Source organism: Vespula vulgaris, chromosome 5 (assembly GCF_905475345.1).
Source record: "Vespula vulgaris chromosome 5, iyVesVulg1.1, whole genome shotgun sequence".
Taxonomy (NCBI): domain Eukaryota; kingdom Metazoa; phylum Arthropoda; class Insecta; order Hymenoptera; family Vespidae; genus Vespula; species Vespula vulgaris.
The window spans coordinates 2911030-2938859 of record NC_066590.1 but is presented as its reverse complement, the minus strand read 5'-3'; the positions used below and the strand labels follow the sequence as shown (position 1 = coordinate 2938859).

The 27830-nt window shown below is 36.8% G+C and overlaps 1 protein-coding gene across 5 annotated transcripts in view; it reads left to right on the top strand.

Annotated features, from left to right (window-relative positions):
* Positions 1-27830, top strand: part of LOC127064127 (serine-rich adhesin for platelets-like) — a 45877-nt gene that overhangs the window by 4005 nt on the left and 14042 nt on the right. For 2 of the 5 annotated variants that reach the window (XM_050994723.1, XM_050994722.1), the window contains exons 1-10: positions 5270-5391; positions 8240-8491; positions 8602-8732; positions 8883-9618; positions 10133-11177; positions 11523-11600; positions 11739-11947; positions 12477-12715; positions 20884-21398; positions 21859-27808. In XM_050994723.1, coding sequence (XP_050850680.1) covers positions 5330-5391; positions 8240-8491; positions 8602-8732; positions 8883-9618; positions 10133-11177; positions 11523-11600; positions 11739-11947; positions 12477-12715; positions 20884-21398; positions 21859-27808 — 9217 coding nt within the window. In that variant the 5' untranslated portion in view covers positions 5270-5329. Of the gene's footprint in view, positions 1-5269; positions 5392-8239; positions 8492-8601; positions 8733-8882; positions 9619-10132; positions 11178-11522; positions 11601-11738; positions 11948-12476; positions 12716-20883; positions 21399-21858; positions 27809-27830 lie in introns of those variants that run through there. The other 3 variants (XM_050994720.1, XM_050994725.1, XM_050994724.1) reach the window with 3 other exon arrangements.

The window sequence follows — 27830 nt, the reverse complement described above, 5'->3', positions numbered from 1 at the left end:
GGAGATAAATTTTTCCTTTAATGATCCTATTATAAACCCGATAAGATTTCCTAGGGAAATTCTTTCTCTTTTTCTCCATTATTTAAAATGATCGAAAAGAGATAAGGGTGTCTGTAATAGGAAATTGTAAAGATTCCCATAATATATTACATGTAAATCAGTCAATTAAGATCAGATGGGGATTGATACGAGATAAAAATATCGAAAATATAATGGTTCAAAATCTTTGCAAAAGAAGAAAGAATAGAACGGAAAAATTAGGAAAGAAATCTTAGAATCTCGATTTAATTTTTTATATTAGCGTTTTAACCTTGTCCGATTGATTACCTTCTGTCTATCTCTCTTTTTCTTTCTCTTTTAGATTTCTAACACTTAGATAAAAAAAAAAAAAAAAGAAAAAAGAAAGAATAAATCACATTTCTTTCATATTTCTATCAATCAATCCTTATATGCGATATTTCTCAAAATTCTTCGTTCTACGATAAATAAATTTAGCCGAAACTTTCTATAATCATTCATACTTACGTTTAAAAGATTCGATAATTAATTACTATTACTAATCGTAATCAATTCCATAGATTCGCGTTAAAAGTACAACTCTTTCTTTGGTTAACAGGTTAAGATAGAAAAGATCATTCGTTGGATGTGAGAGGATGAGAAAAGGAAAAAATAGGAAAAGAGAAAAAGAGGTAAAGAGAGAGAGAGAGAAAGAGATAAGTGCTAGGATGGGATAAGATGAGATGAAACGAGATAAGATGAGATGAGATGAGATGAGAAGAGATATTGCAGAAAGAGAGAAGACAGGAAGGTGTTGCAGAGATATTAGTCACGTTTCTTCTCGATGTATTTGCTCTTCGAGAATTTCTCTCTCTCTCTCTCTCCTCTCTCTCTCCTCTCTCTCTCCTCTCTCTCTTACTATATATATGTATATACATATATATCTATCTGTCTTTCTTTCTCTCTTTTTCTCTCTCCTTCAATGTCAATGACTGCTCCCTCGAGGCTAGATATGACCCCCCGTGCGAACGAGAGAGTCTCGTCTTTCTGTGTGTCTCGTATGGTCGCGGCCACCTAGAATGGCGCTTTCACACGGAGGTACAAAGAACCCGCGATATCTAAGAACCTTATCCACTTTGCCTTCCTTCTCGCGAACATAATCCACGTTCGTGAGAGATAATACGTCCTTCGAAAACACAAACCCGACATTAGTTGGTAGCTATATATCTATATCTACATACACGTATATATATATACAATTTTTTTAATTATATATCTTATATATAATATTTAACTTTTGATTTGATTAATTATTGAATATTTAAAGTGAAATTAAATTTTATATATATATAAAAATTAAATAATTTATTATATGTAGGTGATATATTTATTAGCTTGAAATTATTTTCATTTAAAAATTGATCGGATATCCGATTTGGGATTTTTGCTTACTCGTATCGAAAAAAAAACTATACATGTGTGTGGGTATGTGTGTGTGTGTGTGTGTGTGTCGAGACGAGTTATCACGAAGAAATGTTCCCGTTATTGCCGGTTACTGGACCGGTTAGAAAACTCGTTCGGGAATAAAAATTCGTAGGTACGGTTGTAAAAATTTTCTATCTTTTTCTTTCTTTTTTCCTTTTCCCTTTTTCTTTTGTTGCTTTTGTTATATATATATTTTTTTCGTTGTCTTTCTTCCCTCTCTTTCTTTTCCGATCTTTTCGTATCTCTTCCGGTTGGATATTCACAAACTCACAGTGTTTTAACGAGTCTCTTGAATCTTTTTCCCTCTAATTTTCTTCAACGTGTTCGAAAAGAAAACGATTTTCATTCATAAACTCGACAATTAATGTACGATATTAACACATACAGATTTGTTTTTCGTTATCGAAGGGTGGAGGTGGAGAAAAATAAAAATTGATTAATTCGTTATTATATAGAATAAAGTTACGTTCTAATGCACTTTATCGGGCTAATTATTTCACTAATAAAAGTCATAATTTAACGTCGTTTATCTTGTGAAAGAAACTCGGTCCAATCGGCGTGTTACGACGCTATCAGCTGATTGGTCGTAACACGAGCAGTCTATCCGAGTTGTTACCTAAGCTAGTTCGCCTCTCCTATGCGAGCCGTGCGTCGCCTACCTTCCTTTCACTGAAAAACGTCGCCGTTTAGAGAGTGAAATAATGATAAGGACAACAACGAAGGGAAGTAGTAATGGTGGTGGTAAATTGTATAATTTTTTTCTCTTTTCTCGGTATTATTTTTTTTTTGTCTTTCAAGCAAGAAACGGAAATGGTGATTACAGGTAGATTACGCTATGTGACACTCGAATGACGTTGTTAGAATTAAAATTACAAATAATTATCCCTGTTTTTATCGGACGTGTTAACTAAAACTAGGTCGAATTAATAATCGATAAGAATAAAATAAGAATGGTCTCTTGAACGATATTGAACAGATTATACGGATCTATCGGGAAAAAAGGAGCTTGAAAAATAATAAAAAAAAAAAAAAAAATTAAAAAAAAGAAAAAGAAAGAAGAAGAAGAAGAAGACGAAGAAGAAGGAGAAGGAGATTGATTATGTTCTCTCGTTCAACGAGAAAGCGAGTTGAGCGCCACGAATAGGCCCAAAGCGGTACTTAGCCAAACGGACCTTAAACCTTAAGGTTGAATAACGGTTTATCCAGTGTTCGTGCATACCTACGACGTGTCTACGGGGATTGCCGTTGCGATTTCTACGGAGCGTAATATGTAGATACATACACAGAGTGTGTACGTAGTTACATACGTTTCTTGAACGATGCAACGAAAAATCATTAAACCCGTCGTCCTATCTCCTTTCTTTTTTTATCTTACGAACGTAAGCGCATACATACGTACACGTACACGTATATCGGTTACTTGGTTGAATAAATTAATAATACGTCGGAGAAAATCGATAAGCAATTTTTTTTTTCGAATAATAATTCTTATGATCTGATATTATATATTTTTTATACAGATCACTTTTATCTTTCGTCACATTTAAAAAAGTAATTTTCACGATCGACGATGGTAATGATTATTCTTAAACTTTAATTCGTATTATTTGATAAAAGTTCTTGGATTGACACGTGGCATTTGTGAATAATCGATGTAACGAGTTACATGTGAGTAAGTAGTACATGTATCACCGAGTACCTTAGCAGATAAACGAATACTCGTTTCCTTCTAAATCTCGTAACCATAAACGTTGGATAGAGTCGACGCATAAGTACATATACGTTCTCCGTCTTCTTCTTCCTTCTTGCTTCTCATTCGAGAAAAAGAGAAAAAAGAAAAAAAAATAGAGAAAGAGAGAAAAAATTATTCTAAACTCGATTAGATCGTAGAGAGAAGACAATAGGCTGGCTACTCTTCTATTTCGTAAGAATAAAAGTTGTAAACGACCACTGTTGGATATCGCATTCTTTTATAAGGAAGTCTCTTAGAAAGTGGACGACGGTTTGTGCGTACGATGAAATTACACAGTAAATTCTATCTTCCTCTCTCTTTCTTTTTTCTCTCCTTTTCTTTTTCTACTTTCGTGATACGGGATAATAATCTCGTTAATTTAGTTCTTATAAAGGAAAACTGAAATTACTCATTTGTTTAAATGCGTGAAAAATCTCTATACGCTCCGTTTGACGCGAGTTCGAAACGAGAAGATATTGTGTCAAGAAAAAAGAGAAAAAAACGAGAGAGAGAGAGAGAAAGAGAGAGAGGAATACACAGAGAAACTAAGTGAAATGGTAAAAAGAAAATTTATAAAGTGCTCGTTGTCTATATCGAGAAAATACGAAGTAAATTTTACCTCGTAGTAATTCCATCAAATTGAACCGTCTAAAAGTGATGTCTCAAACGTAATCCTAATGGAAACCATAAGAGGCAAGTGCGAAATATATCTGCTCGCACGTCGAGTCTGCCGATAAAACCTAATTTGGCGAATTGAACGTTTTAATGGAAGAAAAAAATGAAGGCGAATAGAAAAGAAAAAAAGAATAAAAAAAAAAAAGAAAGAGTCTTTTCACGAACCAACAAGACGTATAAGGAGAGAAGCCTAAAGGTATTTTCCATCGATTCCAGCTTTCCGTGCTGACTCATTTGCGATACGAATCGAAAAGTGGATGGGTGGGAAAAATAATCAATCGCTAACATGGTCGCACTTGATTCGAATTTGATTTGCGAATTGAATATTTATGATTTTACCTATCACGTTTACCTTATCGTGGTATTGTCGTATATTAAATATGTTTAGAAAAAAAAAATAAATAAATAAAGACAATATATGTCGTCGTAATCGAAAGGATCCAACGAACTAGCCCGCCACCTTTTTAAAAAAAAAAAAAGTAAAAAAAAAGAGACATCGAAGAGAGAGGATGTTAAAGAAGGAAAAAGAAAGAGAAAGAGAAGAAAATAAATGAAAATGAATAAATAGAAAACTCATAGAAAATACGATAGGCAAAGTTATATTCATTATTATTTACATCGAAGAAATGAGAAAGATCGAGGAGTAGTAGTAAGTATATAAGACGTGTAGGATCGTAGTATCAAAGAATCGGCGATATTATTGGTAAAGCATTACCGTCCTCCAATGTGCATTCAGTCACGCCCCCGCCACATAGCGAAGTTAACCGAAGAAAGTCGAGAATAACCGAGAAGACCGGCCGAGAGATCGCGAGAAGTCTCGGACATACATATACGTATACGTGTACGTATGTATACATGTATACATATACAGACATATATATGAGTCTATATTTATGTTGTTGTTCGTATCATACGTATATATACACATACGTACGTGTATCTTCTATCTCAGTCTTACTCGTTATATATAAGAGATTGGACGGAACCGAACAACCGATACGACACGCCGCGCCGTCTCGTCTGTATCTGTATGCGTGTCTTTTTCTCTCTCTCTCTTTCTTTCTTTCTTTCTATGCGTATACATATATGTATATATGTATGTTTGTGTGTATATACGCGTACGTGGGTTCTCGCGTTGTTCACGGTGCATCGAAGAAGCCCATTGGTCGATTCACCGGTCGCGTCTCCACTGTGCGACGAACACCTAAAGCGGCTTGTGTGCACGCTTCGGATACGTACTTACCTGTATTATCTCTCTCTCTCTCTCCCTCTATATATATACATATACTTCTTTCTTTCTCTCTCTCTCTCTCTCTCTTCGTTCACATAGAATCTATCTCTGTGTGTACCGTTCTGTGTTGCGCTGTCACCAGTGTGTACCGATCGTCTTTCGCCGGCCGGACGTGTCTCGAGTTCGAGCGTTCCTTCGAACTCCGTTCGATGACGGAAGTAGCCGAGCTCGAGCCCGTTTTCTCTCTCTCTTTCTCTCTCTTACACTCTCCGTAATTTTCTATCTCTTTATCTTTCATCTCTCTCTCTCTCTCTCTCTCTCTCTTTTTCTCTCTTTCTCTGTCTCTGTCACTCTTACTGTTTGTTACTCCCTCTTCATCTTTTCCTCGAATCGTTTCCCCCTCTTTCTTCCTCCTTCTACTCCTCCTTTTCTTTCATTCCTGCCCAAACACCCACCCACCTATTCCCCACTCCACCCCTTAACACACCTAAGCTACTCTTATCGATCTTTTTCAATGATATTTTTATATAAACATCGTTAGGGACGTTTTGTTTATGTACGATCGGTAAGATCGATCTATAGTAAGCATCAACGACGTGTGTTTTGCGTTCGGCTTTCTCGATTCGACGTGCATCGAGGATATATGTGTGTATGTGTGTGTATGTGTGTGAGTGTGCGTGTACCTGTACGTGTACTCCAGTTGTTTTCTTGGTAGTAGTAATAGATCTTGTTGGTGAGAACTCCATTATTTTCCTTATTTTTTTCTGTTTTTCTCTTTTCCTTGTTTTTTATTTTCTTTTTTTTGTCTTCTTCTTCTTCTCTCTCTCTTTTTTTTTTTTTTTTTAAATCGACCGGAGAATAAGGAGAAAAATGAGTAATACGAAATTCGTTGAAATTGCGTAGAGATGAAGAGAGAGAGAGAGAGAGAGAGAGAGAGAGAGAGAGAGAAGGAAAAAGAAAAAAATATATATAAATAAACCGTGCTTGGAATAATGATCTTAGGGAATATTATATCACGAAGACTTATATGTGATTATTGTAGTATGACGTTAAATAATATTGAAACAATTATTGTATATAATTATATTAAGAGTAAGAATAGTAGGGAAGGGGTAATGGGAGGAAATAGAAAAGTAAAATAAAATAAAATAAAATAAAATAATTACTTCGCCCTCTTAAGGGAACGTATGATCACATGATATTGTGATATATAAGTGATAAACGCAATTTAAAAAAATTTCGATCGGATCGATCGGATCGAAATAATCTTCTTTGGTCGATACTCTGCAAAAATTATTTTCTTTGGAGATATCATACGAATAATTAATTATATTTATATTTTCCACGCGATACGGATATTAAATGATTGTCGTTCGAAATTTTAAAGAAAATTTAATACATACATATCTTTATATATGTACATCTGCATTTACAAAGATCTAATAGAGTTTATAAGTATCATAACCAGGAGTTATTAAATACACACAGACACACGTAATTATTATGATGATCATTATCATCGTCATTCGTCGTCATCGTCGTCGTCGTTGTTGTCATTATCAAGAAACTCTCTCTCTCTTTCTCTTTTTTTTTTTCTCCTCTCTCTTTCTCAGTTGGCACTAGACGACGAGATGTAGCAACCTCAAGTTGCATGTAGTCATCGTTGTCGTCGTTGTCGTTGTCGTCGCTTCTTTTTATAACAAAAGAAACTAGGTACGGTATGATGATTCACTGTCATCGGTTCGAATGTCAGAGAGTGCAAATTCTCGATATATTCTCTTCCTATATTAAGTGTCTCGTATAATAACAGATCTAGATAATTCATTGTCGATCGTCGAACACGTGCGTTGTTGGTCCGAATATATATATATATATATATATATATATATATATATATTATACCTATTAGTTTATCTAGTACGGTTTCGAGATCGAAAATAAAAAAAAAGAAACAAAATAATAATAAAAAAAAGGAACAAAAAGAAGATGAAACAAAGCAGCCATTCGTGTTGAACGTGCCAAAAATAAAAAGTGTTCTCTTAATCTATAAAGAATGATCGAAGTGTCGTAAGGGTGGTAAAAGGAAGGGTGGAAAACAGGGAAAAAATATACGACGAATATCTTTTTAACGAGAATGATCGATAAAAAAAAAAATCCCGAGAGATCCGTCGTTGATTCGTTCTTTTAGGAAATGATGATTTTCGATGATGGCTGGAAATAAAAACTAGAATGAGGAAAAAAGGAACACGGAAAATGATAAATCTCTCGAAACACGTCGGTGATCTATCGTCCGTTACGAATCGATCTTTTACGACGTATGATTAATTTCGTACGAGTTAGTGATTAATGATCGCTATTATAGAGTGAATGTTAGAGAGTAATCGGGGATGGAGTAACGGCAAAAATTGTTAATAATGTTTATACGTCGTTGTTATAAACGTAGAAAAGAAAGAAAGAAAGAAACAAACAAACAAACAAACTGAGAAAAAAATTGGAAAAAAGAAAAAAAACGTAAGAAATAGCAAACCAAAAAGTATATATATTTACAAGCGATTCTTGTCGTTCCACGAACTTATCTAGCGACGTTTGTTTACATACATTTACCTTCCGGATGTATTAACTTTGATGATAACAAGAAAGGAAGAGAAAGAGAGAAGAGCTATAAAGCCGGAGAAAAATTGTTCTAACGTTAATTCGAAAGCGACACGCAAAGTACGTTTACTATTACGCAAATCGAACGTAAAACGTGTATGTCGTGTATATTTTTCAACCTCCATGAATAATCTCAATGATCTTTTGTCGATATGTAAATCTATGTTGATTCGATATTATTAATTTTATGATCTTTGATGTCGTGATTCAAAGGTTACAATTTTTCGTTCTAAAAAGGATCGTAAAGATCGTGTTAACGTTCGTGATCGATATTTAAAGCTTTATACTAACAATAATAATATAATATATATATACATGTATGCATTCGATCTTGATAGGAGGAAGATAGGTGAGGCTGGAGATGGCGATAATACGTAATAATAAATAAAAGAAAAGAAGAAAATAAAAAACAAAGGAAAAATGTTTTAACAGATGAACATTTCTCTATTTGAATGCTTTCTTTTCAGAAGACTGAAAAACGATTTGCAATATCTCCGAAGAAAGGGACTTCTCAAGGCGCCCGGTGAATCGTCCTACCAAGGACGTAAATGTGCGAGATGCTGTGCCCCGTTCGGTAGATTTTACAACACCGGGGCTACGTGTACTCGTTGCAGATATAGGGTTTGCAGGCAGTGCCGTATCGAGGTCAGAGGTCCGAACGAGGAGAACGAGACCGGTAAAGACGTCGAATGGATTTGCAACGTTTGCTATAAGATCGCGTGAGTAACATTTTATATCTCTTCTTTTCATCATCATTTTCTTCTTCTTCTTCTTCTTGTCGTTATCATATTGTTTCTTCTTTTTCTAATTTCGTATATCGAATTTTTAGAGAGTTACACGTTATCACTGGCAAATGGATGTACGAGGATCCATTTACGAGAGAGATCATCGATGAGAAAAAATTGTCGTCCCCTTTGGACATATTGAAGCACAGTATACGTCGTGCTTGGACTATAAATGGTAAGGATTAGAAAAAAAAGGAAGAAATAATAATAAAAAATAAGAAAAACAAAATGGACGAATAAACGTAGAGCGATCGATGTAAAGATTTACGGGATTATTTTTTATTCTCTTTTTCTTTTTTTTCTATTTTTTTTTTCTTTTTTTTAGGACCACCCACACGTTGGTCAGCCGCAAGAAAATCACCGGAGTTGCGAGTTTATCGTAGTCTACCGACTAGACGACAGGAATATCGTGAATCCATCGGGAACGACGATAACGTGATAACGGGAAGGAACGTTTTGTTTACAAGATCGGAAATAGAGAATAATCGGACTACGAGCGAACGTTCTGTAAATGTTAAGAACGAAGAGTCATCGTCGTTTCTCGTGAAAATCATTTCGCGAAACGATATTGCCGGTTACGAACGAACGAAAAAAAACGAAAAATTACGCGACGTTAAATTCGAGGAGACGATTGTAGTATCGACGGTGCCATCATCGGCCGAGGTTGCCGTAAAAGGTTCGTTTAGAAGGAACGAAAAAAACGTTGGAAACTGTGGAAATAATAATAATAATAATAATAATAGTATTAATAATAATAACAATAATAATAATAATAATAATAATAATAATAATAATAATAATAATATCAACAACAATAAAGTTAAGGAGTTGCAGGAAGATACGACAAGTAATCAGGAACAACAGTGCGTTGTAACACCAAGGATATCGTTATTAAAACCACCTAGAATATTTTCGAAGCTAATATCGTCGGATATTAAATTTTCTCAGAGTAAATATGGCGAAAGAAAATCGAATATACCTATATTTAAGAGGAGCTCGAAGGAATTCGAGGATATCAGGAGTCCTCAGGAATCACCGAGACGATCTCTTATACCACAAAGGTATATCAATGATTATAAAAACAATTTCTTTTTTTTGTACGAAAAGCCTTTACGATCTATAGGTTGTTTCTAACACAATCGATTTTTACTATATATATATATATATATATATATATATATATATATATATATATATATATATATGTGTATGTTTGTGTGTATTATTATATATACTCTCAGGATTATTATCCCGTAAGATTATGATCCTATTACGATCGAGATAATCTAAAATAGATAAATGAATCGCGTTCGAAATCGTCGAGCTAACAATGATGATTAAAAATGGTGAAGTTGGGAGAGATAACCTGTAGATATATAAGTTAACGCTTATATAATTTCAGCTGTGCGAACAATACGATATCGAATTTTCTAACAGACGTTTAATAATTAAGTATGATATATATATATATATACACACAGACACACATATATATATACACCTATACGATACGTTGCAACGTTCGTATCTAATAATATCATGTTAACGATTATCTCTTAATGCAATACCTTTCAGATATAGAGGAAGCACGGACGACCTTAGACGTAGTCGTGAGGATATAAGCGTGCCAAGTTTGATACCGAAACTCCTGTCACCTCGTAATAAGGAGGATAGATTAATAAAGCGTCAGGATAACAAGGAGGAAGAAGTTCGTACGAACGTAACGAAAGTTTTAACACCGTTTAAAAAGGATATTAAGGAGGAGCCGAGATTTACGAACGTTAGTATATCGCAAAACAATATTATTAACAATAGTAACGCGAAGGAGGAGAATAAGATCGGTGTACGAACGTATCGACGCGATAATAGTGCAAGAGAGGAAGAAAAAGAGAAAGAAAAAAAGAAAGAGGAGGAGGAGAAGGAGGAGGAAGAGGAGGAGGAGAAGAAGAAGAAGAAGAAGAAGAATAAAGAAGAAGAGAAAGAAGAGGAGGTGGTGAACGTGGGCAGGGATTGTACAAATTCAAATGCGAGCGTTGCTACAAAAGGAAAGCAAATCGGGAAGGAGTTTGTTGGCGTTAAGAGAACAGAGAAGAAGGACGAAGAAGAGGAGGAGGAGGAGAAGGAGGAGGAGGAGGAGAGGAGGAGGAGAAGGAAAGAGGAACGCGTGGGCGAAGTCACCGCGTCGAAAACTAAATCAATCGTTACCGAACTGAGCAAAAGGAAAAGGGAAAGCTTCGAGGAGGTGGAGAAGTTAGAGGAGAAGTTGGAGGAGCTGGAGGATCGATCTTTAACGATAAAAGGATTTAATCGTGAAAGAAAATTAATATTAGACGAATTTACGACGATGTTGGACGTTGTTGATAAAAGTGTTGATAAAGGGACATCCTTGCGACTCGAAGAAAAGGATCTACGGGAAGATATTAACAAGAGTATGGATAACGGATACGAAGGGATGCCAATGGAGGATGAAAAAAATATCGAATATATCGATCGTTCGATCGCGGATGTTCCTTCGAATATTGTTGATAACGATGATGTCGATATCGGTCCCAGCAACGATCGGAGATCCATCGGTGATGTTGCTGGTCATACCAATAAGAAGATGGAGGAATTTCAAGTGGTTAAGTTTTATAAATTAATATTTTTCCAATGAAATCTGTTTAATATCCTTTTATTAATCTCTTATCTTTGCTACATTACGATGTCATTTCTTCTAAGTTGATTAACTTCGATCCTTCGATTGATTATTTAAATAACTCATTCATTCATTCATTCATTCATTCATTGACTAATTAATCGATTGTCTTTCCTTTTTTCTATTTTGAAGGCTGATCTTGAAATTAATATTTTCTTTTTTCTTTTTTTTCTCCATCTCTCTCTCTCTCTCTCTCTCTCTCTCTCTCTCTCTCTCTCTCTCTCTCTCTCTCTCTTTCTCCTCTCTCTTCTCTTATCCTCGTCGATATAGGTACGCCGAAAATTTTCAAAGGAAGAATTTTCTAATACGGACGACACGGACGAGACACCGAACAAGCGTTGTTCAAGTGTGAGTATTATCGATTGCTCTTAGAGCTTTCTTTTCGCGATGAAAAAAAAAAAAGAAAAAATAAGAGAAAAGAAAAAAAAAAAGATAAAAGATAGAACGTAGTAAGAACAGTTTGACGGAAAGTTTTCTATTCGACAGCATTTGTCGCCGGAGGCCAGCCCCTTGAGCACAAGATCCTCGAGATACAGCCCTCGAGAGAGCGAAAGCGAACCGACACCTGCACTTCCACGGAAAATAGGTGGAGACTCTTGTTCTGCTTCCCAGAGAATAAGAGATGCGATAAGTAGAAGCAGAAGAGAATCGAATAGTAGTGCAAGATACGAGAGCAGCGGTAGCGAGAGTGTAAGGTACGTTAAGCGTTGCTTCTACAGTTTTCATTTTTACGATTTAAAAAAAGAAAATTTTTAACACGTTGAACTGGGTCCCCAATGAGTTTTAGTTAAAATATATTAATTTTGATGAACGATGTGTATATATTTTTTTTATAAATAAAAGACATAAGATAATTCATCATTAAATCTTATCGATAAAGTAACGCTTTTCGAATTGAGAATAAAATTGAAAAGATTTTACGAGCTACTACGAATATCGTAACAAAAAATAAAGAAGAGAAGAGAAAAAAAAACAGTTATTAGAATTATCTCAAAAAAATATTTTAAAAAAGATATAATTTTGTACACACACACATATATATGTACGATCGATCTTACAAATGTGGAGTAATAAATGTAAAAACTCTTTTAAAAGATTTGTACAAATTTTGATAAATAATACAAGCACGCGGTATTCGACTTGTCCGAAATTATGCTAATCGATATTGAAATATTAAAATTAATATATATATATATATGTTTATCGATGTCGGTATGATTGTAGACTGAGCGAGACAGGACTGCACGATTGCGTGGATCTAGCAAGGAAGTTGAAATTTTTTGGTGGTAACGGAAGTGGTGCAATACCATTGATCATCGGAAACGATGAAATTATTCAACGTGATAGTGCAACGAGTGCTGGCGAGGATGAACCACACGAGGACGGGCATAGCAATAGAATCGGTCCGATTTCCTCTCAGGGAAGATCTATGCTTCGTCGACGTAGACAATTCGATGCTCAGGGTGAGTTATCGTGTATAGTGTGTCTTTTTTTTATGGGAAAGAGAAAAGAAAAAAAGTGACAAAAAAAAAAAATAAAAATAAAAAGGATATTCGACGGTGCAGTATATTGAGACAGGATAAATATATTATACGTCGTAGGTTGTGTCGAATATATTTGTCAAATAAGTATCATCGTTTCATGAAAAAATATAAACGTGCCAAAATAATTGAAAAAAGAGAAGAAAATGAAAAGAGAAACTTCCCGACGTAAAATATCTTGCAAATTCTATTCACACAACGAAACGATAAATCTTAAAGAATGACTCTGTTCTATTTCTTTTTTTGTTTTTTTGTTTTTTTTTTTCTTAGAAACAAACGATCAGTTATGTCGCCAATTTTTACTATATATACATTTTTCAGATATACAAATACGTATATACAGATAACATAATCTATGTGTTCCAATACATAATATCTGGATGCATACATGAATGACATTAGAAATAGATAGAACTTGAAAAAAATTCCTTCGAGAATAGATAATGTAGAACATTAACTAATAGACATAGACGTAAAATGTAATTATCTTAGCTTTTAAAAAGAAAAAGAAAGAAAGAGAGAGAGAGAGATAGAGAAAGAAAAAGAGAGACAGCTAACGTTTCGCTTTCGTGCCCGCCACCCAGCATTAATCATTTAAAAAGGTACAAGGTATCTACTTAAGCCACGTAGACATACGATACATACATACATATATTTATATATATATACATGTATATATATGTATATATATATATGTGTGTGTGTGTGGTCGCGTGCAGGATTCTCGATCGCGTGATCTATCGCACAAACATAAATGAAATCTCGCGCCTTATATTGTTCCTTTAATTTTTTTATTCGAATTTTTTGTTCGGTTACCTCGAAAGATAAAAGAAAAGGAGGAAAGAATGTATAATATGTTAGCGAGTAACACGTTGAAAAATTTTTAAACCTTTTTGTTTCGATCTTTAAGAGAAATATTCTTTTCATCGTTTTATTTATTTATTTATTTATTTATTTATTTATTTATTATCTCTTCCATCAGCATAGCGTTACCTTGGGAATTTTGAATTCTCTGTCGTATAATTAATTGTATAGGATTAATCCTCGGCCAATCTGAGTCACGAGCGATGAGTGTACATGGTTCGTAATTACGCACGTGAACTCATACGTCGATAGAACGTGAGGAATCAGGTAGAGATGAAGCAAACGAGTAGTAGCAACTTATACATACATACATAAATATACATACAAATATATATGTATATATTGGATCTAACGATAAGTATATAAGAATGATTAATGCCAAAACCAATCGAGATATCTTCATTCGTAGATAGAAATAAATTATACGACATATATATATATATATGTTCGTTATAAATGTATATATTATTTTTTAATAATTACTAAAAATGAATAATAATAAAAATTATTATTATAAATGTTTATATATATATATAAATATACATACATACATATATATTTGCGTGTATATTTATATATATATATATATATATATATATATATATACTTTTGATACGATTTTAAAACGATTGAAGGACGTAATTAAAAAAAAAAAAAAGAGAGAAAGAAAATCGTAACGTATTGTTGGCAACGATCGTATTATTGTTACACTCACTTTTACACTATTAGATATCGTACGTATGTATCTAATGACAGACGACCAGCCATGTGGGAGCACGTTGACGAGATAGGCTCTCATCGATTATCGAAGCCGTTGTTGGTTATTCTCCGATGCCAAAAGCAACGACAGCAGTCTCTCGAGTCTTTCGTATTAGTCGACTGTGGAACTATCTAACTCATCGTTCCTGATATTTAATAACAAATTATACTATTTAATTTCGTTTCTTTAACGTTTAAATCGATTATCGTAATTTCATACGATTCTACGTCTACGTTTTAATAATTATTTTATTCGTGAGTTTTTTCTTCTATCGATTGTTTGAGAAAAAAAAAAACAGAAAAAGAAAAAGAAAGAAAAAATATTCTAAAAAATAAAAGCAATAGGACAAAGTGATTTAATTTTTGAAATATATATATATGTATGTATATACGTATGTATGTATGTATGTATGTATGTATGTATGTAAATCTTACAAATGAATTTTATAAAACGTTATAAAGTGATTGTGAAGTGATGAACGTGCAACGTAAATCGTATTTTCTCGCAGTGAAATATCTGTTTGATCTATAAAAAAAAGAAGAAGAAAGAAAGAGAGAGAGAGAGAGAGAGAGAAAAAGAGAAAAGAGAGGGACTGTCTGACTGTACAAACATGGACTTGGCAAGAGTATGCCAACTATTAATCACGTTCTTCGTGTCGATGTACTTTCTGGTCTTCTATACCGGGATGTGCATAATTTTTTATTTCTTATGGACGGACAATCACTGACACAATGCAATATTGAAAATCTCGAAACGACTATAATTCTATCCTTAACGTGGATCCTTCGAGAAAAGAGAAATAATATGGTAAAGTTTGTGAGTTAACATCCACCATATATAATATATATGTATGTATGTATGTATATGTGTATATGCATATTTACGTATTTTCTTCATTTCAATTTGACTCTTTTGAACAAGGAAAAAGAAACGAATAATATGAAATATAAGAAGATATTTGCATATCATTATACAGGGTGAGTCGAAAAGTATCTAGCTGATAGTCGAAAAAAATAGTTACTTAGGTGATCGTATCGATAAATAATATCGACTTAATCTTTTGTATACCGAGACTAATAATAATAATTATGTTGCATAGTTTTACGACATGCCAAAAAAAAAAGAAAAGAAAAGAAAAGAAAGTTAGTCTAAAAAGTCGATAGGAAAGTATGTTCAAATTGATTTTTAAAATGGCCTAGAAACTTTTCGTCCACCCTGTACATATATATATACACATATGCACACATATATCATTCGTTTAAAATTATTCGTCTGGTCTCTCAAAATATATGTATATATATATATATACACACATATACATACACACACATATATATCATTCGTTTAAAATTATTTATCTGATCTCTCAAAAAAGTATATATATATATATTTATATATATACACACACATATACGAAGTTTGTTTTTTATACGATAATATGCATTCGTACGTGCATAATCTAGCGAACTAGCGTAGCGCGGGAGAAGCGAGTAAGCGAATATGAACGAACGAACGAACGAACGAACGAACGAACGAACGGGCAGGTGAGACGAAGCGAAGCGGGACACAGAGGGAAACAGCATAGGAATAATAGTCTAACAACGTTCTCTGTTTCGTTCTATAGTGCGCTCACCTGCGGCTTTTATACCGGGTGATCACCGATGGCACTCACTTTTCTCTTACGTCATTGAATTTTTTTGTCCAGTCCTTTTCTTTTTCTTTCTTTTCCCTTGAAACGATAATATTCCAATCTAATATACGTTTCCTTTCTTTTTATTTATCTATTTCTTTTTCTTATTTCATTTTTTTCTTTTTCTTTTCGTAAAACGTTTTATCCCGTTAACTTTCATTGATAAGCCGACAGGTTTCGTGCAGCGAATATGATAACCACCAAAGTGACATAACGATAAATTCGTCGTTCGTGATTATCATAAATGAAACTCGAGTTAGATTATACCTATCGATTTTATAACAACGTCACGTTTTCACGTTTTTAATAATACAGATTTGATATCCTCCCATCGAAATATATTATTATTTTCGATTGAAGTATTTCGTTCGAGAAAAAGAAGTTAATCGGGGGATCGAAATTTCACAAGAATTATTTGAAATTTCGACGGAGTGCCAAGAAACAACCAACACACAAGATAACGATTATATATATATATATATATATATATATATAAAGAAAAGAAAAAAAAAACAGAAAGAAAAAAAGAAAAATGTTTACGAATGTTGCCTAGTGAACGTAAAAATATCAAGAACCAAAAAAAAAAAAAAAAGAAAGAAAAAAAGTAAAAAAAAGAAAAGAGGAGAAAAAAAAAAGAAAAAACGGAAGGAGATCAAGGAAATTGCAACGATTATCGATAACAATATCACATTAATTTTGTCAATAGCTATGACAAATGTTAATAATATATAAAAATAATATAAAAACGTGAGAGATGCACTAGGTCAGGTTTCGTAAAAAAAAAAAAAAAAAGAAGAAGAAGAAAAAGAAGAAGAAGAAAGAAACAATAACAACAACAATAACAAAAAAACACCAAAGAATTCACGTTACCCCATTTAATCGTAACACCCGGTATAGGGCGTCATAATGGGCCCATAGCGTCGGCAACTGTAGACGGTGTTGTGCCGGCGGCGAGGCTTGTAGTGAGGTAGTGACCGATGCCATAGGATTCAGGTGTGTTGTGTGTGTCCTCCCCCACCCCACCCCCAACCACCACCCCCCTTTAACCCCTCTTATACCTCCTATCCCTTCACAACCTCTACTTCTTCTTCTTCTACTGCGTCTTCGACTTCTTCTTCTTCTTCTTCTTCTTCTACTTCTTCTTCCTCTTCTTGCTTCAACTTCTTCACCTCCTTCACCTTCTTCACCTCCTTCACCTCCCTCTTGTGGACGATAGACGCTGCTCTCAGTTTAACGGCGGTAGCCCACGCGAATCGCCGGATCCTTATTTTCTCTCTCACTCTCTCTATTCCTATTTCTTTCTCTGTCTGTCTGTCTGTCTGTCTGTCCGTCTGTCTTTCTCTCTTTCTCTCTCTGTCTCATTATCTTTCTGTTTCATTCCCTCTGTGTTGTACTGGTTCTCTCTCTTTCTCTTTCTCTTTCTATCTTTCTATCTTTCTCTCTCTCTCTCTCTCTCTCTCTCTCTCTTTCTTTCTCATTCGTAGATACGTAAGGAATAATAAGGAATAACAGTGTAACTCGTGGTTCTAAGGTGACACGGTGAAAATCGTTTCGTGTTTATCACCAAATGAAGTCTACAGTGTTCCTCTTTTTGAAAAAATTATTTTGGTGTTGGTGTTGCTGTTGTTTCTTGGAATTTCTTGAATATTCTGGATCGACCGGATTTCCTACGTAGATTTTTAACACGTTCTACGTTAGAACGTACAAGCGCAAGTAAGATCAAGTATTTTGTTAGCGATTATTAAGTTTCCTGACATACTTTCTTTTTGTTTTTCTAATTTTTCCTCAATCGTAGAATGTTTTGTTGAATGAACAATTGATTTGTCAATATAGCTAAGGAACTTTTGAAACGTTCTGTACGCCTGACCCAAAACTTGAAATCACTTTTCTTAACTTCTTATAATGAAGTCATAGTTATTTAATAAGTATGTAAAATTTTAGATAAACCGTAGAACGTTTTATTCGTTGATTGATTAATTTTTAATATCGTTTAAAAAGTTTCTCTTCGAAATCCTGTATGCGCGAATCGAAAAGTTCGTAATGAATTTAATACTTTTTAGATACGAAACGATAATTAAGCAATAATTATTTTCTCCAATATTTTCAAACAAAGTCTAATGATTTTCAATAGGAAATCTTTATCAAATTTTTCGATAATTCTTTATCTTATTTTTCGACAATTATTTTCTTCCCTTTGGGATTAATCGATCTAACAGAAAAAACCTTTTAATGTCTACTCATTGTTTTCCTATGATCTATCGAACATAAAGACGTTGAAAGTTTATAAGCCACGTCGCTTTCATCCTACTCGATATCGTTCATTAATCTTCGAGGAAGGAGAATCGGTCGAGCAGCTCGATCGACAGAAAGATTGGATATTTCATCGGGGAAACTTTGCGAGCCAGAAAGATTTTGATCGATAACGAATAAAATAACCAAACGTATTATCTTTCTCTCTCTTTGTTCGTCTGTCTATCTATCTATATATCTATATATATATCGTCCGTTTGATCTATCTATCTATCTCTATTTCTCTATTATAAATTTCAGGATGATTCTCTCGTTAAACTTTATGACTTCTTTTTTTATTAATTTATTTTCTTCTTCCGAAACGTCCAGTGTTTCTTTCCTTTTCTTTTTTATTCTTTCTTTCTTTCTTTCTTTCGTTCTTTTTTTTTTATCTAATACCATCTCTCATTACTCTTAATAATTATTAATATTAATGAAATAATAATGGCTTAATTATAACGATATATATTATCGATTGTGATCTAAAATACTGGAGTAGTCGGTTCTACTTTGATTTTTTTCTTGAACTCGAGAGAAACGTCTCCTAGCTAACATTCCGAGTGATAACTCGGTTGAAACGTTTGTTCGCACATCTTTTCGAACGAGTTTATTTCTTTTCTTGGAAAAACAACGAATCACGAAGGATGACGTGCAACTGAATTTCTAACAGTTTCGTCTCTTTGTTACCAAGTCAATTTTTAACAGAGGGGAAACTAATTCGAGATATAGGAAAGCAAAAAAAAAAAAGAAAAGAAAAGAATAAGAAAAAAGAAAAAAATAAAATCATGAAAGTTAGGGTATTCTCGATATATTTCTTTTTCTTTTACATTTTTTGTTTGTTTTTATACCGTTGGACGTTTTACTAACGTGCATTAAAATTTTTCTCAATGACAATTCGGAGTAATCAAATTAATCTTTAAATAAAGAAGTACGAAAAAGAAAACAAAAAAATAAATAAACATCAAAGTAACAATATAACTATATACAAAATTATTACTAGTCATAAAAATCGCTTCTATTTGTTCCCTCAATAATTTTATTATTTAACAATAAACATATAAAACATAATACTATGATATCCAATGAAAAACGTATGTACGAATATTTCGATAGGTATATATAGATCAATATAAATAATAAATCGAGAATGCATCGGGATTAGGTCGCTTGTATTTTGTTATAAATATTGATCAAATATTTGATACCGATAATATCGAATTATAAAAAAAAAAAAAATGGAAAAATGAGAAGTCACTTCGTCAAACGAAAAAAAAAGGAAAAGAAAAAAAAGAAAAAAACTCGATTCGTTTTTGTTGCTATTTTCTTTTTCTTCTTCTTTTTTCTCAAAAAATATTTTTTTTGCCTTCGAAGTCTCTCTTTCATCCGGTCCGCCCATTACCTCCTGCTCCTCTCTCTTTCTGTTCGAGCAGAGCCAAACTGGAATTTGTTCCATTCATGGAACGTCGCGCAAAACGGCGTTTTCAGAATGGCGGAGGATCGGTACGCGTGGACATATATACATAAATACATACATACATGCATATATATGTACGTACATACGTACATACTTACACACGTACGATGGCCCGTGCCATTGACCAGCTAATTCAACAGCGCGTAAAATGCGAGCACACAAAACGGTTTGTTAATAGTTCGACCGGTTGGACTCTATTCTTTTTCATATTTTCAAAATCGTTCCTAATTTTTATTTCCACATAACTCGTTATTTCAATCGAGTACGATGAATAAAAATATATATTCTATATTCGAGCTTCCATTATTCCATTTTTTACTTATTCATTTATCATTTTTTCAAACGATTGGAATGTTAATTGATCTTTATGTATTTATCTGTGAAGTAGCAAAAGAAAAAAAAAAAGAAAAAGAAAAAAGAAAAAAGAGATAAAGTTTTCGTCGTAATCGTAAAAGATCCATGAACTTGGAATAATAAAGAAGTTGTTGAAGTTGTATCGTTATGCTCGACTAGTGATCGTGAGTGAAATTTTCGTATCGTGCTGAAAGACAGGAAGAAAGAGAGAGAGAGAGAACAAAGAGATAGAACTTTTATCTTGAGTGAAAGCATCTTCGAATAAATATGATACCTACGATAATATATAAAACATAGTTAGGTATTAGAACGATAGATGTGTCATTAACGATTAAGCATACGTTATGCGAATCATGTCGACGTTGTAATAACGTAACGATCGCATAAAAACATTGAAGAGGGAAAAAAGAGAGAGTGAGAGAGAGAGAGAGAGAAGGGAAGCGATAAAGTATAATTAAACAGATAGCGAAGATAGGCGTGCTTATCGCAAGTCAGCTTTATAGCGATAAAGATCGCGAACGATGTGTGTCGTTTATTCGTAAGGTTTCTTTCTAACGGCCGTTCTAACTCTTTTCTTTGCTCTCTCTTTCTCTCTCCTTTTCTTTTTCCTTTTCTCTTTTATCTTCTTTATTTTCATCGTCGATTTATTTTCTGAAAAGGTTCGAGAAGAAGGGGCCGATCGCACGCTAGAACTTGCTGCGGAGAGGATCTTCAGAGTCTTCAGACACTTCACGTGATTGGACGTGCCGAAAGACAAGAAAGTCCAACTGGTAGCAACGCCAACACCACCAACAATAACAACAACAATAATAATAACAACAACAACAACAACAACAATAATAATAATAATAACAACAATAACAACAACGGACAGGATAGTCAACCTATAGTCGATTACAGAAGATTAGTCTTTATAAGTTCGGATTCTTCGTCTGGTCGTGAAGAGGACGACGCTGACAGCAGTTGTTCCAGTTCCTCTTACTTGAACGGTTTACCACGCGGTGGTAGTCACGCTCAGTCCCTCGAGGATTGCGATTGGGATTATTTCGAGAGCGGTACATTACCACTTCCTCACGGTATACCAGTCGCCATTGGTAATAGCAACGTTACCACGGATCCTAACATCTCCCAGGATTGGAGTTGTTGTCCTGGACGTGGTTCCTCGGCTTGTCAGGTAAGTGAATATCGGATAGAAGAAATAAATATTCGACAAGATACAACATACAGGATCGACTTAATTCGATCAAAAGAAATTTATATTATCCCTTGATAATTTTGTACAAGTCGGAGAGCAAAGTATCGATTGGATTACACGTGGGTAAATAAACGTTAAAAAAGATTTCAAATAAATTTTATTAAAGGATAATATTTCTATCGAAGGAAGTAAGGAATTCGTGACGAATGGGAAACGCAACGTTTCGTTCGTTTCGATATTTGATTTGAAAGAGGGAGAAGAAACGAAATGAGAATTAAGGCGCCCAAAGATTTTCTCGTTAATTGATGTTACGTTACGTCACGTTATTATCGATCGGGCAATCGACGACAAGTGATAGAGATAACGATGATCGATAAAAGAAACGAGGCATCAACCAATGCGGTCACGCATCCAATCCATTATTTATTCTTGCATTTAGGCTTGCGGGGGTTCTGGAAGCGCAAACGTACTTCCGGTACCCGTCCCTATACCAGTCCCAGTACCATATCCGGTGCCAGTTCCGGCAGCTCTCTGGACCGGTGATTTCGCAGCGGCAGCGTCCTCGATGATAAGTCGTGCCGGAGATTCGGAGCCTGGAACGTTGAGGTTGAGAGGAGAGCCAGGAGCACCTTGGTTCGCTTGGCACCCAAGATTTAATCAGCCGTTGCATCGCGGTAGACTCGATCCAAGACTTACCGGTATATTCGATCCAACCAATTGTAGCTTTAGACCTGAACAAGTGATAGGACCACGTCTTTACGAGTCAACCAACGAAACGACGATTTCGACTGGCAACGAATCTCATCGTAATCATTTAAACGAAAATACAGCTGAGACGGTACAAGACAATCGTGAAAATAAACTAGGCAAAACAAATACAAGCGCGGAGGACAATTTAATGAGCGAGACTTTGACGAAAAAAGAATTGTCAATCGAGTCCGCGGAAAAGGTGCTTGAAAAAAAGGATGATTCCGCGGACGTCAGCAAAGCGGAGAAACACGTACAAATCGAAAACAGAATGGAGAAGAACAAAGAGGTAGAGGAAGAGGAGGAAGAGGAAGAAGAAGAAGAAGCTGTTTGCGAGGACTCCTTATCTTCGTCGTTCGAGAGCAGAGCTCAAATGATCTATCAAAGATCTCACGAGGATTCGGGTAGTTCCTCTGGACGTTCCTCGGCCGATAGCAGTGATCTAGAGGAAGATTCCACGTCTCACAGATTCTCTAGAGTTTTCGTCGTCAACGACGATTCTTTCACCAGCGACAACGACATCGAGGACAACGGCGAAGAGGACGATTCTGATTCGGCTAATGAACAAGGCGGTGTAACCTTGAAACGTGTTACCGCATTACCAGAAGAGGAATCTGTTATTTTGCAACACGTACGTTTGTTAAACGAGGATGGCGATTTTGAGAATATCAATGGAAATCAAACTGACAGAAACAGGATCGACGAGGTTGAAACCGAACAAAGGAGAGTTATTAATCCAAATAATAATTCTAATTCGGAGAGAATTAAGACCCATCGTGATGGACGTCAACGTGTAGATGTCGATAATGACGATAGAATACCATTGTTGCTCGATCATCGATTTATACCAGAAGAAATTTATCTAGCCGACGAGAGCGAATCGTTAGGTAACAAAATAGAATTAAGATCGGTTAGAATACTTGATCCTGATAGCATCGATGCAACGTCGAACCTTCCTCCGATCGAGGGAACTCGATGTACGAATGAAACTCACTCGTCCGATTCAGAAACGACTTTTGATGTGAATCCTATTAGGAAGAGCCATAGATCGATCGAGATCGATCGTTTGTCGAAAATGGTTAATCCGAATGATAACGACAAAAACTACGCGGAATTTGATTTGTCTAATTCGAGCGGAAATTGGGATTCCACGATAATACCGGACTCGTTGGAAATATCTAGAGAAGTTACACAGACGGATAATAACACCTTCTTAGAAATTTCTAATGATTTGAAAAAATTTCATTCGAACGAAAAAGACGAGGACGACGACGACGACGACGACGAAGAGGAGTATGATGTACGTAGAAACTCGTCGTACGATAACAACGATTGTGAAAGACCAACGGATAAGCTTAAAGTTTTATCGGAGCTATTGAACGACAGTACCTCAGATCGTAAGAAAGATAACAACGAATCGGTTCGTAACGTTATCGGCAATTCGTTTTTCTCTTCGATGGAAAGTTCGACGGGTAACGAAACAACAACGACAGGAAGCGAGGAGGTGAGCAGCGACGAGCTTCACGAGTACGAGGTCACGCCGTTCTGCGATGTTAACGCGACTACAACAACGATTTCCGCTGTTAACGAGGAATTGTTGTTGTTGAACCGTGTAAAAGTTGAAAACACATTAGAAAGTATAAATGATGATGACGACAACGACAACGACGACGACGACGACGACGACGACGAGAACGAGAACGACCATGAGAACGTCGAGGAGGACAACGAGGATGAGAACGAAGAGGTTAACAGCGAGAGCAAAGAAGAATCGATCGACGATAAGTCTTTACGTAACGCCAGTACGGAGAGTCTTGTTGCATGGAACAATTACTTGGAAAAAGGTCTTGCGGTATCGGATAAGAACGAGGAAGAGTTGAGTAAGGTGTTGGAGGTTAGTAAAAAGTTAACGGAGAAGGAATTAAACGGTGAAAAGGACGTAGCAAGGAAATGGGCAGGTCGAGATGTAGGAGACGTTATATCAAGCAAAATTCAAGAGATCTTCATGAGCGCTGAACGTGCCGAACGTGGAACGGAGACTGCGCACGAGCATGGCTCGTATACGGTGAGAGGCGATAGTCCTGTTTCGAGCGAGGTAGTAGGAAGCAACGTCGGAGGTGGTAGCTGCGCCGGTGGTGGTAACGGTGGTGACGTTGACGGTGAGGACAACGACGGCGGTAGTGGTGCCGAGGAAGGTGGTAGTGGTAAATGCGATGATAGTGATGGTGACTCGACGGAGGGGGTATCGACACGGTTTCGCTCAGTCGAGCGACGCCCGTCCACTCGAAAGGAGAATGGATTCCCTCCTGCCGCGTCGACTAAGGATTCCACAAGAGACGCAGCTCGCTACTTTCCCTCCTCGACGATATCTTCGAACAATACCGGTTTCAACGACAACAGCAATAGCAACGGTAACAGCAACAACAGTAGCAGCAACAACGGTAACAACAACAACGCTAAATATAGGAGCCTCGTGATGATTACCCAAGAAGCTTCGTATCAACCGGTGAGCGTGATCACGTCGGACACTACGACCTTGTTGCAGCCGGATGAAGTCCACACGGCTGGTCAGGGTCTAGCTGGGTATTTCCAGCTGGCGCTCGAAGCCGTGGCCGAACAACCTCATCGTAAGACGGGCCAACCTCCTCGAAGACCTCTCATGGTTAAAAGATTGCCGACCAATGTGACGAATCATTCGGAAACGGAGGTAGACAGTGGCTTGAGCGTAGGTAGTGCCAGCGAGAGCGATGACGTATCGGTTAAGAACGCTAATAAAATAAATAATCGTTTGGAAGGTAGTAACGAGGAATCCCAGACGAAGGATCGACAGAATAACGATCATAAGGAAGGGTTACGAGCACGTGCGTCTTCGCAATCGAGCGAGGACAACTCGGCCACCGGTGGGGTCGTTATACTCGAAGAAGGATTAGCCGATGATGACTCCTGGGTCGAGGAAGTCTCCCACGACGAGGATGAACCTGGTGCTACGACAGCGACCGAGGAGAGTTCCGAGGACGAAGCTAATAATCTTGGCGATCGAGAGGAAGAATTACGAGGATATCACAGGCAAGCTATCGACTTTACCCTTCATACCATCGTCGAGGAATCCTGCGAGGAGAGCGAGGCCGAACCCAGTCTGGCTGCGGGTAGCCCATCGAAAAAGCAGCGACCACCGTCTGCCTCGGAATTAGAAAAATATTTTTTCTTTGGACTTGGCGGCGATGGAAATAATTCGAGCATGGGATCACGCGAGGTCGACAGTCTGTCCGAAACATCGTCAATTTATTCGGAAGGTCTGGAGTCTCTTGGACAAGACGAACCTACCAGCACTACATCGAACACCAGTACCACCACCGGTTGTCAAAGTCAAGAAAGATTGAATTCTAGCGATGGATTTCTCAATTCTTCGAGATTAGAAAAGTATTTTCTATCGGAGTTTCTTGGATTCGATCAAGATAGACGTGACTCTGACGGATCGGTTGGTAGCGATTCCGAAGGTAGACCAAGTCCAGAGGCTCAACGAAGGAAACGTCTCGTTCGTGCTAGAGGTACAGGTCGTTCGCATAGTTCTTCTCTCGATAATCTGTTGGCCTTGACCCAAAGCTCGCAAAATTTGAGCTCTCAAAATTCTCTGCAAGACCTTAGTCTCAATCAGGATCTGCAAGAAACTCAATCGGAAGGATCCTCGACCGAAACTGACGGGGCGGAGGACGGACAAACCGCGGCTTTTGGTACGGACGGACAATTCGATACGGTCAAAAGGAAGAAGAAAAAGCCTAGAAATTTGGGCACGCAAAGTCCTCGTGTACCAGACGACAGAAACAAAACGCCAGAGCCTAACAGAGAAATGGTATTGGTGGGAGAAGTGGTAGTGGAGGACGATACGGAGGCCGCGAATTCTGAAGATTCCGAGAGAGCAAAAACACCTCAGCCTGAATGTGCGTTGTCTTCATCGTCGTCGCCGTCCATAGTCGCAAACGCGTCTACTACCTCCTCGCCGCAAGTCGTCGATTCGTCGAGGAACCTTCTCTCAGCTTCCGCCGATTCTATCGCTTATAATCAAAGATCGAAACAACAATCGAGAGATTCCGGCTTCGTAGGTAGCTGCGACGATCTTTTGCAACATCAAAAGATACCGGACGACGTTCAGGTTAATTCCGAAGTTAATCAAGAAACGGGAAAGGATCGTGCAAGAAAGGAAAGCAACGTTGGCGTACGTGCGACGGACGAAACTATTTCGAACGAAACCGTTGTCGACAACGAAAAGAACAATTCGATAAAGATAGATCATCCTATAAATCACGCTAGCATGCCGCACTTGCCAAATGCGTCTCTGTCGCGCAAGGATAGCTTTAACAATTGGTCCAGCGACGAGGAAACGAATCTGATGATGTCGAAGATGCGACAATTTTTCAAGACCATGGTCGCGAACTCTAACGGTCAAGGACAAAACGTTGGAAACGCAAACTCTAGCGGTGCCTCGCCGGCGCCGAGTCCACGATTGCCCGGTTATACATCGAAGTCAAGAATTTGTCCGCAGAATCGTACTAAACCACCGCAATTGGTGTACTTCGAGAACGAGTTGACCAGATTAATGAAAACAGTACCCGGTATACGAGACGAACAGGTTCGAGAGATAGTCGAGTATCTCAGTTCGGAGGATACTTGGTCCGATTCTTACGACAGTTCGGATTATACAAGTTCTGATTTAGAAGGGGCTGCTGGTGGTCGTCGTTCGGCATTGCAAGAACAAATATCACAGAGTTGTCAACAGATCATAAGCAAGTTCGATACAACGTCCGGTGAAAATCTTTTGAACGAGAAAGATAATAAAGAGGATAAGGGTGGTACTGGCAACCTTCAAGCACCTTGCCTTGGCAGAGACACCGCATTCGTTTATCAAAAACTAGTCCAGAGTTTCACGAAAATGGCAGGTGACGGTGTCAGTTCCGATACAAATTCGACGCCGCACAGTAGTCCTCCTTTGATCGCAAAAGTAATGCATCACATAGGAAGCCGATTGGTAGCACTTATGCACGAGGTATCCGAAGGTGGTCCAGCGGTTCAACACCATTCGACTACTACATGGAGAAGATACTCGCAGCACCATCGAACACCTTCGTCCGCCTCAACGACGGAAGACGATGACTCCACTTCGGACTCGACTAATCCAACGTCCTCGACTCATCTCCAATTACCCAGATCAAAGTCTCACGATCCTTTGCTACTAATTAATAATCATCCTAATACGTCGACCGGTCAGGAGGGAGAGGAAAGGGAAGCTAGCGATTACGAGAGATTCTCATGGCGGGGTAGTTTCGAGTCGGCATTAATGGCCGCTGATTCGAGGACAAAACTGAGCTTATTGGCTTGTAGCGGGGACGTTAGTGGAGTTGGAGCTAGTGCTAGTGCTAGTGCTTTGGCAATGGCAGCTAAACGACGCAGTGCCGGTGATTTGTTGTTCAATCCTAGAAGCTTGTCGAGAGAGCAATTGGATAGAGTTAGGAGTTGCGGTTCTATTGGTGGTGGTAGCGGTGGTGGAGGTATAGGAGGTGGAGGATGTGGAGGATCTATCGAGGAAAGGATTTGGAGTAATAGGAGAAGATCTTCCGTTCCGGACGCTAACACTAGAGGAGAGTCTGGTGAGGCTGTTAATTTTGTTTC